The sequence below is a fragment of the Ptiloglossa arizonensis genome, chromosome 3 (genome assembly GCF_051014685.1).
Source record: "Ptiloglossa arizonensis isolate GNS036 chromosome 3, iyPtiAriz1_principal, whole genome shotgun sequence".
Taxonomy (NCBI): domain Eukaryota; kingdom Metazoa; phylum Arthropoda; class Insecta; order Hymenoptera; family Colletidae; genus Ptiloglossa; species Ptiloglossa arizonensis.
Window position 1 is genome coordinate 4,322,061 of NC_135050.1, and position 18,213 is coordinate 4,340,273.

An 18,213-nucleotide genomic window follows, 5' to 3' on the forward strand; every position below is an offset into this window, starting at 1 on the left:
GCTAATAAAGCTAATTCATACTGCTCATTTCTAGACGTAAATTAAAATAACACAACGGTGAGAGTTATCTTCCAATAATTGTGCCATAAAATATAAAAAATTGTAAGGTGATCCCGAATTTTCTACCGGCAATGTATGCAAGACAAAATTATTCAGGAGATTTACTTTGCCAACAAATTTCAAAGTTATTAAAATCAGTGGGGCAATCTGTATTCTAAATAATTACCAATAATTGTAATCATTTACATATTTATGTCAACAGAGAAAATAAATTAAAACCTATGTAAAAATTTACCTATGTACCAATTCATGACATCGGACGCAACAACTTCAGCATGCATGTTTTCTATTATATATGTTTGTAAAGAGTCCTTCTTAGTATTAGAATCTAGAAGTGCAGTAAGTACCCAATGGGTATACCCTACTGCTGCTTGATCATGATACCCTAGTTGTGTAGCATGCCTAAATAAATCCATTGCTTCTTTGATAGACATCACTTCAGCAATTAAAGCCTGTCCTATCCAGCTATTCATATATGCCGGATCTGCACGCTGAGCTTGAGCATAAGCCTCGTTTGCTTTATAGAATTGTCCTGTCATAAAAAAATTCAAATCAGTATATAACAAGTATTCTTTATCGCTGACTTGAAGATCTGTGGCAGGAATACGAGAAAAGTGGAAGAGGTACACCTATTCTCACGCTATTCAAATATTCAATTCTAGTTTGCTTCCTTAGAAGAAAGCGAGATAGAGAGAGATAATGAGAAACACGCGGCAGATAAAACCCCATTGGCGTAGATATAACATATCGCTACTATACTGTGGTATCGGATTTTCGGTTTGGTAACTTATAATATTCTTAAATATACATCAATACACCGCACGAGTACAACAATTATTTGGGGGCTCGTACGGGGATCAATAACTAAGCACACTTGTCTAGTGATCCGAAGAAGAAAGAACAATAATACAATAGTTATATCTAATATAGGACAACAATTTTGGCTAGTTTTTTACAATATGCTAGGAAAGCATTGATTATATAATTACCAGTAGAAGTAAGGAAAATTCTTTCCAGGAACAAAAATAATTTAATAAAAATTTAATTAAAAAATAAATAAAAATAAATTTTCATTCATTTCAAAAGAAATTATATAGAGTGTGTGGCACATAACTGTCGCCACGAGTTTTCAGGCACTTCCAATAATCTGATGAAAAAATGTTTCAGATAAAAGTTAATCAGTTTCTAGTCAGCTACAAATTTAGATATAAACAAATTTTTTTTGGTAAATATTATAATAGCTTTCATGTGTTGATATATGGATAAAATGTATTCTTAAAAAGATGTATACTTTTCTTTAAGAAAAAACTTAATTTTCTGATTTTTATTGTGCTGTTCCCCCTATATTTCTTATATTCGGTAGTAGAAATGTTGAATTTTAGTACCTTTCAAATATTGTTCTCTTAAGAGACATGGCTTAATACTTTTTTGTGGAAAGTAACCAGAGTTAAGTCGGATTCCCTCCGTTCAAATGCCAAAAATATTAAATTTGGAAAAACGTAGCAAGAATAAAACGTTGCTGCAATAATATATCACTCGTATTTTAATTTTAAATTTAATTTTTTTAATTAAAAGTAAAAGAATATTATAAACAGGTTATAAATACGGTCATTACTGTTAGACATGATAACATACTCTTGATCGAATATGATTCTATTCATACGTATTAGTAAATATTTACAAATTTCAATCTACCTATGTTGAGGTACAATGTTCCCAAATTAGACCAAATCATTGGATTATTTAATTCTTTATCGATTGCCATGACAAAAGCATGTTGTGCTAAAGCATAGTTCTTCGTATGCGGAGACATACAAATAACACCCAGTAAATTCCAATGCAGCCATGATGAAGGACAAAGTTTAACAGCATGTTTTCCAGCTGCAAGACATTTAGAAGCAAGAGTTTCATGGTCAACCAGTGGATCAAACTTTAATTGCATCAGGTAACAAGATGCCAAATCATGCCATAATAAGGCTGACTGTGGGGAAAGAGATAGTGCACAACAGTAATATCTGTAATTAATATGTTTATTAAATTACTTAGAAAACACCTGTAATAATATTTAATATTTAACTTTTTGCAATCCAAGGATATTTAGAAAACATGTCAATGCCAAATGTTATAATTAAAGTGTAACTAAAATATCATTTCATATCTAAAATGAATCATTAATCATCAAAGTAGATATTTTATGCGCGTATGATGTCGATCGTAGACAAGTTAAACATATTTTGCGAAAAGTATTATTATTCAATAATTTTTAATATATTCTACCTTTTACGAAATTTTTATATAAAGAAGTTTTTATAAAAATATTGAACGCGTATTTTTTATCAGCATAGTTTATTTTACTATCCTAATTTATTTTACTATTCTCTTAAATTCCTTCATTGTAATAGTGTACAACAAAATTTGGTTTCTATCATTCTGTCGAGAAAATTTGACTATCACTTTCAAACAAAATTTAAAAGAAACAACTCAAACATGTAACTTTCTCACTATTAATAAAACTCATTATGATATGTTTCAATATTACACAATTAATAAGCAAAATCTAGAAAGTAGAAGACCCCAAAATGCATATATAAAATATGAAATATCTTGTGAATTGTATATTTAATTATGTATTTCACAAATACTTCGTGTATAAAATTAAAAGAAATTGGGAAAGGTTGGACACTCCTATTATACTAATCATCGCAAGAAAGAGTCTATGAAAACTATTGAGGGTAAATCTACTCTACTTGTACTGCTTTTATTTCCGCGTTCTGTTGTCGCTCATCGTTCGCTTGGTGTTTAATCAACCCGACAACTTGATTTAGGCAAAAAACGCCAACCAACAACCACGCCGTCTTTATCTGAAATACGGAGAAAAGCTAATCTGTTTATAATTTTAAAGGCGGTACGGGAACAGTTTTCAAAACAATCTGTGTGACGAGCGCTGCATTCATATTATATTATAAATACTTGTATTATCCGTCCACGAGAAGCAAAACTTGTTTACATCCTCGTTTTGCTCATAATCGTTGGCTGAAGACAGTGACGAAGATCGACAGCAGTGATCCCAAGTCCGAGTGAGAACAAATTCGTAGTAAGGTGCATCGGCGTAGGCTCCCATTAAAGCGTCAAGTACTTATAAACAGAATAATTTGCTTACAGTTTAGATATTACCGCTGATTCGATAAGTTGCTCAATAATAAAAAAAATGAATAGAATTTAATGTACGTAATAATCATTAATATTTTGAAAATTATTTATAGTGAAAAGAACTAATTTGTATTTATTAAAAATAATATAAATCCGCTTATACTTATTTCTATCAAGATAAACTCTATATAATTACAATTTATACAAAAACAAGTAATGTTAGCATTAAAACCAGTATAACATTTATGATTTGTAATGTAAGAAAATGTAAAGGTTATGCTTGTTTTAATTTTAGTATGACTTGCTTTTGTGTAAATTGTAATTATATAGAATTTATCTAAATAGAAACAAGTATAAACAGATTTATATTATTTTTAATAAATGCAAATTATTTCTTTTCGCTATAAATAATTTTTAAAATATTAGTGATTATGAAGCATATTAAATTCTATTCATTTTCCTATTCATTTGTCACTAATTCGCAACTTATCGAATTAGTGATAGTATTTAAATAGTGACGAAATTATTCTGTTTCTTAATAGCTAACATTTGCTTAGAAGGTTACGCCAATGACGCAGTATTGTCTATCACTCAGTCTCGTTACGGTCGTCGTTGATCTTCGTCGCCATTTTCGGCCAATGATGATTCTTACTTGCGATCGTACGAGCGACACGTATTATGAACGGAGCAAGGGTGTAAATAAGTTGTGCCTTCTTCTCGTAGACGGATAATATATATATATATACGTAAGATGTATTTACTTCTACATGTCTCGTGGGCTGTGTAACAACTGTTTTAAAATTATCAAAATACTTTCATATATCTTACAGAATGTAATTTATATTGAATTATATTTATAAGAAAAAGATCAGTATTGTCCGCCTTCCAGTTTAATCTACTTTTGCAGAATAATACATAGGTTAGTCGTCTCAGTTGCTACGTGCAAAAATATTTGGTACAATAACTCTATAATTGTAGAGATATAGATATTAATGTTATATACCTAGCACGATGAATATCAATCTTTGTTGTCTTACTCCTGCCCTGCAAATGCAGACGGTAGTTGTAAGAGTTCGGATAAACCAGGTTACGGATTTAAATCAAATCTCGTTCATGAAATAGTTTTATTTTTTTAATTTGTTTTAATAATGTAATAACACTGTGAATTAAATACTTGAATAGAACCAGCTCACTCTATGAAGTAAATGCAGGAATGTCCCGGAATAGTGTTCTGAGACCTACATTGTATTTGATTTACACCACTGACACTCCCACTTCCCCTAATACGAGTTCCCCGAAAATCGACGCCGATCGTCGAAAGCAGATGGATAGAGATCTAAGCCGAGTAAAAATGAAAAACTAAATATAAAAGTACAAGAGATAGATAAATAGTTTTGCCAATCAGAAATTTGGTGGAGGTTGTACTCAGCGGTAGGAATTCCTGACCGGCCAAAAACCTTGGACACTAGAATAATTCTCACAAGAATACTATTTATAGTTAAAACAATAACAATATGTAATATGAGAACTGTTATATACAATATTTTCTCGACCATAACAGGCAATCTAAGTCCTACGCTGTTACGTAGCATAAAAGAGATACAATTCCCGAATAATCGTTTCTCGCTTCTTTCTTGCGGAAGACGAGAGTAAAATGGAATGAGAGCAAGTTAGAGAGATTGAAAGTGAACATAGTACGATTTGAAACAAACGAAACATTGATACTTTGTCTCATTCCGTCTTTCGAATGCTTTATACTACCTTCTTTGGGCACGCGATCAGCGCAGAGTGCGCTTACATATAATACAAATTGTACAGTAATTAAAAAAGAATCTGTATTCGTTTCGATATCCAGTCAGGACTTTACACCGTAGGTCACTCGAACCACTCACGGTGTATCAATTGTCCAAAAGTCGGAGTAAAAGATGTCTTTCATAAAAAGATAAAGTACCAATGTTTAATTCTTATTCCATGTCGCTCTTACTTTCACAGGGCAGGAGTGAAACAAAAATGGTGGGAAGAGCGTCCAGTGCTCAACGTAGAAGTTAAATCCAACAATAATCGAAAAAATACTATATTACAAAATTATAAATCATTCAAAGCAATTAAAATAATGATGTGAAATATATGAATAGTAATAAAATATTTCTTACTATTAGTTTTATGCCATTTATATTCGTACACGTAGTATTCTTCCAAATTAACTTAGACACTGAAAATCTATTAAATGGACCGCAAAAAGTTAAATCTATTGTTACAATGAATAATTAGATAAATAAACTATGCAACATGTATCGTGCGTGACAGACAAGATGATACGTGGGACGGCACAGAGGCAAGAAGGGTTCCTCGATTGCTCCATCTATTCTCCATCTAGTCACTGCGTTTTGGCTTCTGACGATCACTATTGACATAGCAGTAGGACCCTGTATTTATAGGGGTTTCGTTCGATTACTTATTACCGATACACGAAACGGCGAATGCGAAAGAAATTTTATAATGCGTTAATAATAGTATTCGACTTAGATCTGAATCTACACCAATGTTTTAAGAACCACTGTTCGCTTTGCACCGTCTCACTTGCTTCAACACATCTCATTTCTTTTCTTTGTCAGCACTCTTATTAGCATGTGTGAATACTGCCGCCAATCGTAACGCTACGTTGAAAAGTGCATGTGAGTCGAGGCGTACACTTTCCCACTCTGCACAAATTCCTTCCAAATATCATCAAGTCTATTACGCACGATACATATAAAGGTTTTTGACAAAGGGTATTTAAAACTTTAGAAGGTGATTCTACATTCTAAAATTCTAAAACCAAGAATGATAAAATTCCAATCTATCAGTAAGATATTGTAATCAAAAATTTTGTAATTCAGAAAAATTCTACAAAATTTATTTACAAAAGCAAAAACTTTGTAATCCCCTGATCAATGCATATCATTATATTAAATCATCTTATAAACAATATTGTTTTTTGATATATTAATCACTGCTTCCTATAAAAAAACTTTTATAAATTTCAACTGAAAGACTCATTTATTGCTGATTTTATACATTCGTTATTATTAAATGTTTCACCAATTAATAAATACTTTCAATGATCGAAATAAGTGATAACTGCTTGATACTCCTTAAAGTTCAAGGAATATGATGTGTGTGGAACAAGTTTCTAATTTTAAGTTTTTCGAAGGTTGTCTTTGTCGCATGTGGTCTGGCATTATAAAGCTTAATTTTATCGTATATTTTTAGCAATTAATAAATGTGGGTACAAAACTTCAAAGGCAATTTCGTCATTCATGATTTTCACCTTTGACATAAATAATCGCCTCTTAAGGTTTCGACTACCAATTGCCGAATACCGTGTACACTGTTCATCTACGTACGCTTACATACTTACATAGATACATATATACCTTATAGACAGTAGGATTATATCTCTCCGTTTCATCGGTGTGGTACCTGAGGTATCGTTACATTTCACTAATACAGATGGTACTTCTAAATGACTATATTTTTCTGGCATTAGTGCAACTCTATAACATACATCACCAAGTAACTTCCAAACACAAGATACATCTTTACATTCCATAATAACGAAAGATAAATAGTTCATTGCTTGTTGAAAATTTTCATTAGCACGACCTAAAAATTGTTTGGCAATATTTTCTTTTGCCAAAGCCACACAAGTTTCAGCTAATCCTTTTATGGCAGGAACATAGCATGGCTTACTGATTAATATTTGTTCAAAATCTTTCTTTGCTTCATTATAGTTTTCGAGAATCTATGCAATAATACATAATTTTTAAACAAATTTAATATTTATATACATGATTAAAGTTTAAGTTATAAAACTTATTTAAGATTTACTAATAATTTATCAACAATAGTAAACAATACTAACCAATTTTATGTTTGCCACTTGTATCATTGAATAGAATGAATCAGGACATAATTCTAATGCTCGCTGATAAGATCTCAATGCAGATATGTGAGCACCTCGTATAAAGTATGCATCTGCTAAATATTCCCAATTATGGCTACGAAAAAGATAATCTCATAAAACATTCTAACTTTTTGCTTTTGATACTTTCATTTAAATTAAATTTGATTATGGATATGTTAAATTTCTAATATTTTCTACCATATATCAACTCTAAAATAGTTAAAGTGTGATTTTCTCATATTTTTCATGTCTTTCGATTGTAAATATCTAAACGAGATGAAAATGTTGCAAAGGAAATAAATGATGTTAAATTACTGCATAGAAAGTATAAGCCTTTCTTTATATTATCTAGGACTGATTTAGATTTAATTATGATACAACTCTGCCATTCTTAAAATTTAATTATACTGTTCTTAATTAAATATTTCTTTAATCAAGATTTTTTTAAGTAATTACTTCCATGATATTTATACTTGATAAATTAATCTCAATAATATTTGGAATAACACAAACCTAAATATGTATGTGGAAAATAAACATTTTGAACATTGAAACTCGCAACTCATGTGGACGACCTAATTAAATTAAATCTAAAGCCAATTATTTACATTCGTATAAAATTTAAGTAAACAGCATATAAAATACAAGTTCCTTCTCTCGCCAGTGGACTCAAAAACTGTCGCCGCCGCCTAAACAACCTAGCAATAATCCTGTGTTTGTATACAGAGTGTCTCAGCTAAAGAAGGCCACCTATATATATCCTTTATTTTTAATGCCACAACAAATATTTATGGCACAATTTAAATGGTATCAAATGAGGAATATCACAGTTATTTTTTCATAGTTTTTTCAAAGGCATCGTTATTTTTCACCAGAAAAATTTAAAGTTCTTTTTATTCCATCTTGAATTGACTGAAACAATGCATTTGAATATACTTAAATTATGACCTGTTCAAATTTTTTAATTATTTTAGAATACGATGAACAATTACGATTAGGGAATCGTTCTGTGTAGAACCATACAGCTTTTCTCACACACCGTTTAACTTTTGGCGGCTCTTGGTTTGAAGATGTGTGAGGAAGGAATAACGTAAATAGGAGTGGGGGGGAGAAGCGTTTCATCCCGGGCCTGCTAGTGGACTCGCCAGTAAGGCATCCTAGCAGGCCCTGCCTTATACGCCGGGACATTGGAAGATCGGTAAGAGATCGTATATATACCGATCGGAGCAGGTACGGGAACTTGCGGGAAACGGTTGGTGGTGAGTTTCCCTCTGGTGGCAAGCGTGGGTAGCGCCGCCACAAACTTCACCATAAATGTATTTAGGTCAAATCAATCTTCTCTTACTTCAAATAATAATACGCCATTGTAATGCGTTTGCGTATTACTAACAAGCTTTTCGGAATCAACTAGGAAACAGATTTTGTTCATAACAGTTGATAAACATATTATTCGTTACTGTCACTTGTATCCCTGCCAATGGATATAACTTCGAACACTATATAACATAAACAACAAGTTCAAATGTAATCTTAATATTATCCTACAATTTGATTACAGTTTTAGTACTCAAGATCACCTGAAGATCACGACTTAACTATTTTCAAATGTATTTTTCCAGCCACTACAAGATGGAATAAAAAGAAATCTAAGTTTTTCTAATGAAAAATAATAATAACTTTAAAAAACAATGAAAAAATAACCGGACAAAAAAAATTCTTCTTCTATGGTATTTCTCCTTCAATATAATTTAAATTATGCCATAAATATTTTTAGTTAAAGTACCCGGTATAGTGACGCAGTAGCCGATATTTCTGTTGCGTCATTGGTTGATCGATGACGATGACTACTGCAGCGGAGACTGCTGTAACACTGGTGTGTTTAGACAGCGGCACTGTCTTTAACCCTTAACGGTTGTAAGTCCCCTCTGAAGTGACAACAGTACTTTGTCGCTGTGATCATATGGCACGTATGAGATGACAAGATGAATCACATATAAATTCACTGTCTGTGAAATGTGTGGACAATTGCCTTATCAATTGAACATTACTAACGGATCGATTAACATGTCCAGTGATGATTAACATGTAGCAGTGCCTTTTTTAATCAAATTTTAATATTTTGGCCCCACAAAATAAACAAAGAAACTTTTATGAATTTGTATAATGATAGTGGCAGTGAATTCTTTGAAAACAATTCTGAAAGTATTTTTGATTTTAGTGATCAGGCTAGCAGTAACTTCTAATTACATTCTAACAAATGTTATGCACATTGAAAAGAAAGAATTATCCGCCAGATCGAACTTATCCGCCTGATGCCAAAGGAAAACATAATATTGGAGATATTTTTAAAAAATATCATACATTTCAAATTTATAAATAATTATTTTAAACTTATACATTTGTAATACTCCTTCAAATAATAAATAATTTCTAACCAAAATGTTCTTACAATATTGAGAATATTTCGCATATTTATTAAAAACATCTACAACCTAGTGAGAAGCATATATAATAGGTTGTTCAATAAGAGTTGTTGTTCGATAAAACTTATTGAGCAACCTAGTAATATACTGTTCAATAAGTTTTATTGAACAACAAAACTTATTGAACAACCTAATACAAATCTAGCGTCCGATAAGAGTTAAGACCACTAGTGGGAGAATCGTCATAGAAAAATTAAAAGAATCTTATTTAATCACGATAAAAATAGTTGATATTCTGTGTTTCAAATTGTTCTATATTCGCACATTCTTAACTAACAATCATTATATAGATTATTATACTTGTTATTTGGATCAACTCTAATAACACGCTGAAAAGCCTTGATAGCCTGTAATGCATCTCCTTGATCAAGATACTGCAAACCGAGTTGCATCCACGCCCATTTTGGACCACTATCTTTTACAGTTAATTTTTGCAAGAATTGTATATTAGCATCCTATAAATGATATTTTGTTTAAGTTTTTTATTATTATGAAAAATACGATTGTACAATTGTACGAACTTACTTGATTCTTAAGAAATCTGTATGCCGTACTTAATCCAATGCCAGCTTCTTCAGCATTTGGATTAATTTGCAATGCAGTTTGGTAGCACCTTCTCGAACGTTCCATATCATTACCATGTTTACAATAATAGTGTCCCAAATAAACTAGACACATCCAATTATAATGATCAATTTTTATCCCATTTAAAAATGCCATTAGGCTGTAATTATATTCTGCCATTTCCCAATATATTGTGCCAAGTAATAGCCATGCTTCAGATGTTTCTAAAGCTGAATCAAGACTATTTACCGCTTCTTCAAATTGTTTACGTTGCTTTAAGTACAATGCTTTAAGGATATTAGCTTGAACTTTAGTTTCACATTGAGATTCCAACTGATTTATTTTAATACATACATCGGGATCATCTAACAATACACGAATGCGTGTATGGATCAATTCCAATTGGGTTGAATGATGTTTTCTAAAATGCTGATTAGGAAAGAGCAAATACATATATACAGAGTGTAAAGAAAAATATGGGACTTCTTTTCAGAATCAATTCCTCGTATGAAGACAAATCGATATGTACTTTACCATTTTGCAATTTGAAAATTAGTTATCGAGATATAAACAGTTAAAATTTAATGATGTGTTTCTCGATAGAAGCTAATTATATCCCACTCATGTACAAAAAAACGCATGTCCGTAAAGTTCAAATACGCAAAAACTTTATTTGAAAAACCAAATCTGAAATTACAAAATGATAAGGAACTTTTCGATTTACTAGAGATTGCTCAATAAGTTTTATCGAACGGCAAAACTTATTGTACGACCTATTATATTGGCACGAGGAATTAACTTTGAAAGAAGGTTTCACATTTTTCTTAATACTCTATATATAGAAATGAGTGTATAAAGATTTACATGTATAAATTACGGCGTCATTTTATATATGCTATTCTAAAATTGTATGCTAACTCGAGGTATACGAATTTCTTGTTACAGGGAAAATTAGAATAGTACCATAATATTTAGTAATATTTAGTACCATAATATTTTGCAATCCAAAACTTCGTTTTCGAGGTATAAGAATTTATCAAGGAGAAGAAATTACAACTTTCGGTTCACGTTATATAAATAACCGTGTACCGCACATTTACCACAATGTGTCAACAAGCAACAGTAGTACACTATAATTTTTGGCATACTTCTTTTAGCATTTTAAAAAATATTGTTATAGGATAAATTCAATTTTTCTTCCATCGTTTGTTTCAATTTCAGCTAGCCTCATAGAAGATTCAAAATGTTTCAAGCAGTCTTAAATAACTGAAACCTTTCTTTCATATTATTAAGTGTTAGTTTATTTTCTGACAATGTTTGTTTTACTCAGTAATTTTGTGTTCTTTTCTTAATTATTTGTAATAGTCATTCTACCAATGCGCGCGACCACACACACTACTTTAAATTACACGTGTCCAAATTCTCTTCGGAATCCTGACTCTTACGACATCCATTAATTTATCCCTTATATCTCATAAATGGTTTTATCGTATATATTCAATTTTTAAAGAAAATTGCATCACTCACTTTATAGCAGCCATATTAACTTACTTGATGTTTTAATTATTTTGGGGGGGGGGGACGATCACGTTTCATACTGTCTATGTTTACAGCTACTAAGGTACGTAAAAGAAGTATTGGTCAGCTAAACCCAGATTTTGCTACTTACAAGGGGACCTTACGATAGTGGGAATCACACCATAGTATATTTAACTACTTACAACTATTAACAAAAATTAATACTTTGTGGCGTATCCTTTCGCTTTAATAATCGCTTATAGATAACGTGGCCCAGAATGAATCAATGTTTCTATAAAAAAAGATAAAATATTCTCTAATCCTTCCCTTAATTTTACCTTAAAATCTTCAATACTACAGTTTCCATTTTATTTAAAAAGTTTTTTACGAATTATGTTCTAAGATGTACAAGTAAAATACATATTACATTTTTCAATTTATTCGGAAATGGGCCAACTTATTATTTTTTAAAAATTATTTTTTAATATTGTATCATGTTATATGTAATTACAATTTTAATTTGTTCTATTATATTGTATTATTTATATATTTATTTATTTATATATCATATAAAATATTTTACATATTTATGTTTTATTATTGCTTTTAAACTCAAAATGTTTATTCAAGATAATTTGTTCCTCATTTCTTTTCTTTGTCAGCACTCTTATTAGCATGTGTGAGTACTTCCACCAATCGTAACGCTACGTCAAAAAATACGTGTGAGACAAGGCGTGCACTTCCCACTCTAACCGAATTCGTTCCAAATATCATTAAGTCAGTCACGCATAGCATGTGGTCTTTGGAATCTACGTAGCCTTATTTTTTAAACAAAATCTGTCGCAGATGGTGCCAAGGGCGATAAGGACTGCAACGGATCTTAGATTCAAGAGAAGCAGTCTTGGCTAATGTAAAATTGTCGGGCAAATCATGTATTTCGGGAAATCGTGTACACGAATACTCGCCTAAGTTTGCCTGAGCTCATAATATCAGGTATTCGAACACCCCTAGCGAAGAATTGTAGTCGAAATGACGCAGTAAACCCTTCGTATGTGTAAAAGATTATATACAATTTCGTTAAAATAAACAAGTGAAGATAAATTCGAACAAATAAAAAGAGTTTTGTGCTACCTATATATTACAAAATAAGAAGTAACATTTTACAAACTAGGTAGTATACTTTAAAATATAAGTGGTATTAGAAGTATAAAGTATAGCAATGAAATAACCTTACCTTTTCACACATTTGCAATGCAGTTTCCCATTTCTGTTTACTACAACTTTTGCTCATTGATTCAATTAATATTAATTCCAATTTATATGACAACTTATCGTTTTCTTCATGTTTCAACAATGTCAATGCTTGTCTTACAGCATTTTCTGCATCTTCCCAGCAATAAAGACGGACACTTATTTCACTTAATATTATCCAACCGTATAATAAATTCGGTTTTACCATAAGTATGCCTTTCAATATTTCTCGTGTTGCAATTAAATTGTCTGTTTCTTTTAAATGCGTTGTTGGAACAATTCCCGTAATATTAGAGTCCAAATTTAACTGCATGAGAGATTCATAAAATTCTGCTATGCTGACATCCGTATGATTTTCATCAAAAATATTTAGTTCATAGTAAGCACGGCATATATATTCTGTAAACACAAACAAATAATTAGGAAACGAGAATGCATTATTGTCACTACTATTAGGCTCCTTAAATTATTAACACTTTAAACAACATCATAATTAATAATCTATTACCAAATATTAAATTGGGATATAACATTTCTTTACATTTAATGAAATATAAACAAAATTATACACATCATGTATAATAATATACGAGCATAACTTCAGGGATGAATTTAACACAAAAAATGAAAACTGTTCATATAAAAGCTTCTTCTATTTGTATTCAAATAACGGCATTTTTGTATTTCAATAAAACTCGTCACAGACCAAGATGGCGTAACAAATTCCACTAACAAGAAAAGACCTCGAACGGTCCGACTTCGATTTAAATGAAATTTTGCAGGCTTGAAAAATAATAAAAAATCAACATATTAGAATAAAATGCTAAAGTTAACAAAACATGTTTAACAATGTTTAAAAAAAAAAATGACTATATTTATTTAAAAACGTACAGTAATTGTTCATATAACAAGAAAAATTGAATTTTTTTTCCAAACCTAACAATATATATACATATATATGTAGTTGTTTCGACAAATAATACAAAAATTCCATTTCCTGTACCGGTCGCTTAGATAATAGGTTGCTCAATAAGTTTTGTCGTTCGATAAGAAATGAAGCTATTAGGTTCGTCGTTTTATTTTTCTAAAGATGATACTACTGTTTGATGAACATGTGTGAAGTTTCATGTAGATCTGTCGACTCGTTCATATATTTACAGTTGTTCAAAGTTAAAGTGCCATAGTATTTTTTTACAATGGAAAAAACGACAAAACTTATTGAACAACCTAATATATATATATGCTGCATTAAAGTCGACGTTCATATAGTGCTGCAGGAATATGAAGAAGTAAAATCTTCTGAGGTCTTGGACTTTATGCACATTATTATTATCTTTAAAGTTGAAGATTACAAATTATTGGGTCGGAAGATGTTTATGCCTCGTCGACGACGTTTGGATTGATCGAGACACTAAGTTGTAGTTACTGATTTATGAGCTAAAGTAAATTAATATTTATATATAAAATAATGAATATAAGAAAGCGAAGGTTTAGTTTAGATGCACTAATAGATGGCTAATAGAAAAATCGGCTGAGTCGGTAGTTCGTCCGTGTTCTGCTCAGTCGACCATACCGCTTGGCGCCGAATCTGAAGACTGTGTTCTATGACTGGTCGCAACTTCGAGGTAAAGGCTTCGTCCTTGCTTTTCGTACATTCCTGACGTACTTGCAAACCCCAGCGACAACAAACCCGCGTGGCTTGCAGCTGTGTTGCGTTGTCTACGTGCGACCAACCGATGTCCTAGCCGAAGTCCTGGCTGATCATCTGCACTGCAGTTGATCGCTACGTCCCATTGTTTGGCCTGCGATGGCTTGGCAAGGGATTCTGACAGTCGTTTCTTTTGGTCATAAATTCACCCTGTACTTTTTGAAATTGGAAAGTCCTTCGCAATACAATTTTCTAGTGGATTGAGAGCCTTTGAGTGAATTTTGAAAGCAGCTCCACAGTCCTTAATGGTTGCAACTTCCGCTTTCCTCATTCACTCAAAAAAATACGCAAGAGTCCCAACAGAAAATACTAATAGAAAAAGATCTACAAACAAAATGAAAAACATCATTTGTTCTACGAGATGATTTTGCAAATGTTTATTTCGTAATAACTTGAAATAATTTCAATTATAGTACTAAATCTTCGTATAACGTTAATATAAATACCAATAATGTCTGCAAGGAGCTCATCATTTACAAAAAACCTTCTCACAATATTGCCATCAGCAGGCAATATTGCCGGCAGCGACGAGGCATAAACATCTTCCGACCCAATAATTTCTAATCTTCAACTTTAAAAATAATTATAATGTGCATAAATTCCAAGACCTCAGAAGATTTTACTTCTTCATATTTCTGCAACACTGTATAAGCGTCGACTTTAACACAGCATACATATATTAGGTTGTTCAATAAGTTTCGTCGTTTTTTCCCTTGTAAAGAATACTATGACACTTTAACTTTGAACAACTGTAAATATACGAACGAGTCGACAGATCTACATGAAACTTCATACATGTTCATCAAACAGTAGTACCACCAACGTTCCACCAAAACCAAGTTTAGATTTATCAACTATTAAACCTAACTCGGTTTTAAATCTTTTTTTGCATATTTATCTTGATTGCAGATACAGTATTTTTATGCTCCTCACCTCGTGCTTGCTGCTTCTTCAAAGAAGTCTCACGAGCAGAAGGAAGTTCTGGTGGAATGCAATGTTAAAGCCCTCAAAGCCTTAGACCCTAGCCCCGGCAATTTATAACAACAACAGCTCGTCTAGCTAATCGTTAGCCAGCAGACTGTCCAGCCATTCCTACTGGAGTGGCTGGGCAAAGGTTTCGGTAGTCTCGCCTGCAGAACGTTGCAAGTGCTATCCGAACATGGTTGCTTTATAGAGCATCTGCACCATATAGAAAAGGAAGCGACGACGCGTTACTGACACTATCCCAGCATCCAGGACATGACGCACAATAATCGATTATTCTAGAAGTAATTTAACGTCATCGTTCAATATATCAACTTTTTTTATTGGAAATTCCATGAAGCCAGTTATTACAAGGTTTAATGTTACACAGAGTATATGAAATAAGTTTTTCATAGTTTTTCTCTTTGAAGATTTCCTCGTATTATTCTCTCGAAACCTTGTAATGTTTATGCCTTGCCTAAACCGTTAGAGTCCCAAGGGGTATTGAAAAAACACTGTCGAAAAATTCCGAACAGCGCAACCGCGTTTTCTCTAAATGAGTACGAAAGAACCCAAGTGGCGCGATAGCGCTTTTTTTTAATTTTATGTCGATAAATCCCAAGCGGCGCGATAATGCTTCTTTTATTTTATGTCGATGAATTCCAATCAGCGCGATAACGTTGTTTGGGACTCAAACGGTTAAGAGCTTCTTTGGACAATTGTCCGGATTTTCATTCACGCCAATTATTTTTGCTGCTAATTATAGACGAGAACAAAATTTTCTGGCAATATTGCCGTCATGAAATGTTCCATATCCGGATTTCAAAATGTCAACTAGAAGGTCCATTTGTTTTCTCCTGTACATACCTTTTTTCTTTTATTTACATCTGCATCTCCTTTACATATACGCCAAGCTTTCACCACTGTTTTGTTTTCTATGTGTAATATATACTCGAAACATTTCATCCAAACATATAAACTTGAAATTCCATATTATTTTGTATTTGTTGTTTTATTTGACGATTCTCCAAATTATTCATTTCTGGTAGCTTTAAATTACAAATCTAATAATTCAATGATGCAGTTTCTGTTATGTAACCACAAACTTAACTGTCTATAGTAAATTTAAAATCACCATGAACTTTTAATGATTTATTATTGTATGTAATTATGGTTGGTATCAAAGTTTTTACTTGGTCTTTAACTTTAGTTACCTCTGCTACAAACAAATTCTGTAATTCTTATTTAAAAATTAATTTTATCAATCGACAGTATCTTGTGGATAATAGTATTGGATTTATTCATACTATATTCCTTTTATCGAAAGTTGATATTTGCAGTAGAACTAACAAAATGGCAAATAAAAAAGAGTCTTCATTATCCTGATCTTTAAATATGTGTTAGTAATTATTTTGTCCGGCTAATTCATCACAACTTTATTTGAATGTAATTAAAAAGTCTGATTCATCCTCAATACTTTCAAAATCATCTAATGAAGAACAATGAACAAGTGTGAAACTGTATGTTCAACAAGGCATTTTAAAATTACTTCTGTGTAAATGTCGATAATAGTAATTTCATTAAAACAGCAAGGTTTTTTTACACTAATAATAAAATAGTAGCATGAGTAAACATTGACATTATGATACTTTGTTACTTTATGAATTACTATATATTAATGTTTAGTTAATTATTTGAAAATATAAAGCTAAAGCTTCATCTACTGAAAGTTTTATAATTTGTTTCAAGTTCGTTTTTTACTAGCAGTTTGGCAATCTGCTGCTGGCTTATCTTTTTTTTTTTACTTTTACAACTGCTTGTACTTGGTCAATTAGTATTATCATTTATAATATAATTAAAATTGATAGATCCTTTAAGATGTTCGATATTTTTCATCTAATTTCGACTTGAATTTTGTGACTTCATTACTATCATAGGAACACATTTCTCTATTTGTTTTATATTAAGTTGTTAAGCTTCTTTTCTATAAAGTCAAAAATAACAATGATTCTTTTATTGTCTTTGGTTGTTCTTCACAGAGCAAATAACTCTTTTCTGTTAATGACATCCATTTTAAAAGCCATGTATCGACACTTACACCACACTTACACAATTGATCACAGAGGTTGAATTGAAACAATTACTTATTGTTACAGTTTAAAACTCACGTTTGTACTAAAGACATTTAGCATCAGTTTAGTGTATGTGCTATACATGTATGAATTGAAACTTGTATCATGACAAAATTACATGCAGTTTTTCTTAGCAGTGTAGATGATGAACCAAAAAAACAGCAAAAGCCGAATGAAAGGAAAGAAAGTAAACTCTGGAGTGTTGAATCTGTAAACCAGATGTTTTATGGTTGACAAACCTAAACTAAAATTGCTTAACCATTGTTTGCTAAAAGGTTTTCCCTAGCATAAAGAAGAAATACTGAAAGAAACAACAATTATGTCAAATTGTTGGAAAGCTTATAATTGTCTCTCTCAAGAAAATCTCCAAAATCTTACAAGATCCTAAAAGGAGACTATATGAAGAGATACTAGATCAAATATTCTAAAGTATGAGAG

General features: G+C 31.5%; 1 protein-coding gene and 1 long non-coding RNA gene across 3 annotated transcripts in view; both read right to left on the minus strand.

Annotated features, from left to right (window-relative positions):
* The window catches only part of LOC143144812 (superkiller complex protein 3), a 31,100-nt gene that overhangs the window by 7,639 nt on the left and 5,248 nt on the right, over window positions 1-18,213 (minus strand). For both annotated transcript variants that reach the window (XM_076307612.1, XM_076307613.1), the window contains exons 3-9: window positions 12,956-13,371; window positions 10,165-10,632; window positions 9,940-10,094; window positions 7,115-7,250; window positions 6,627-6,994; window positions 1,756-2,075; window positions 296-592 (exon numbers count right to left, since the gene is read on the minus strand). In XM_076307612.1, the coding sequence (XP_076163727.1) occupies window positions 296-592; window positions 1,756-2,075; window positions 6,627-6,994; window positions 7,115-7,250; window positions 9,940-10,094; window positions 10,165-10,632; window positions 12,956-13,371 (2,160 nt within the window). The remainder of the gene's footprint in view (window positions 1-295; window positions 593-1,755; window positions 2,076-6,626; window positions 6,995-7,114; window positions 7,251-9,939; window positions 10,095-10,164; window positions 10,633-12,955; window positions 13,372-18,213) is intronic.
* LOC143144818 (uncharacterized) lies at window positions 2,654-3,236 on the minus strand. The gene is made up of 2 exons (XR_012991525.1): window positions 3,031-3,236; window positions 2,654-2,921 (listed from the first exon to the last, which is right to left on the minus strand). It is a non-coding gene; the product is annotated as an uncharacterized LOC143144818 (long non-coding RNA).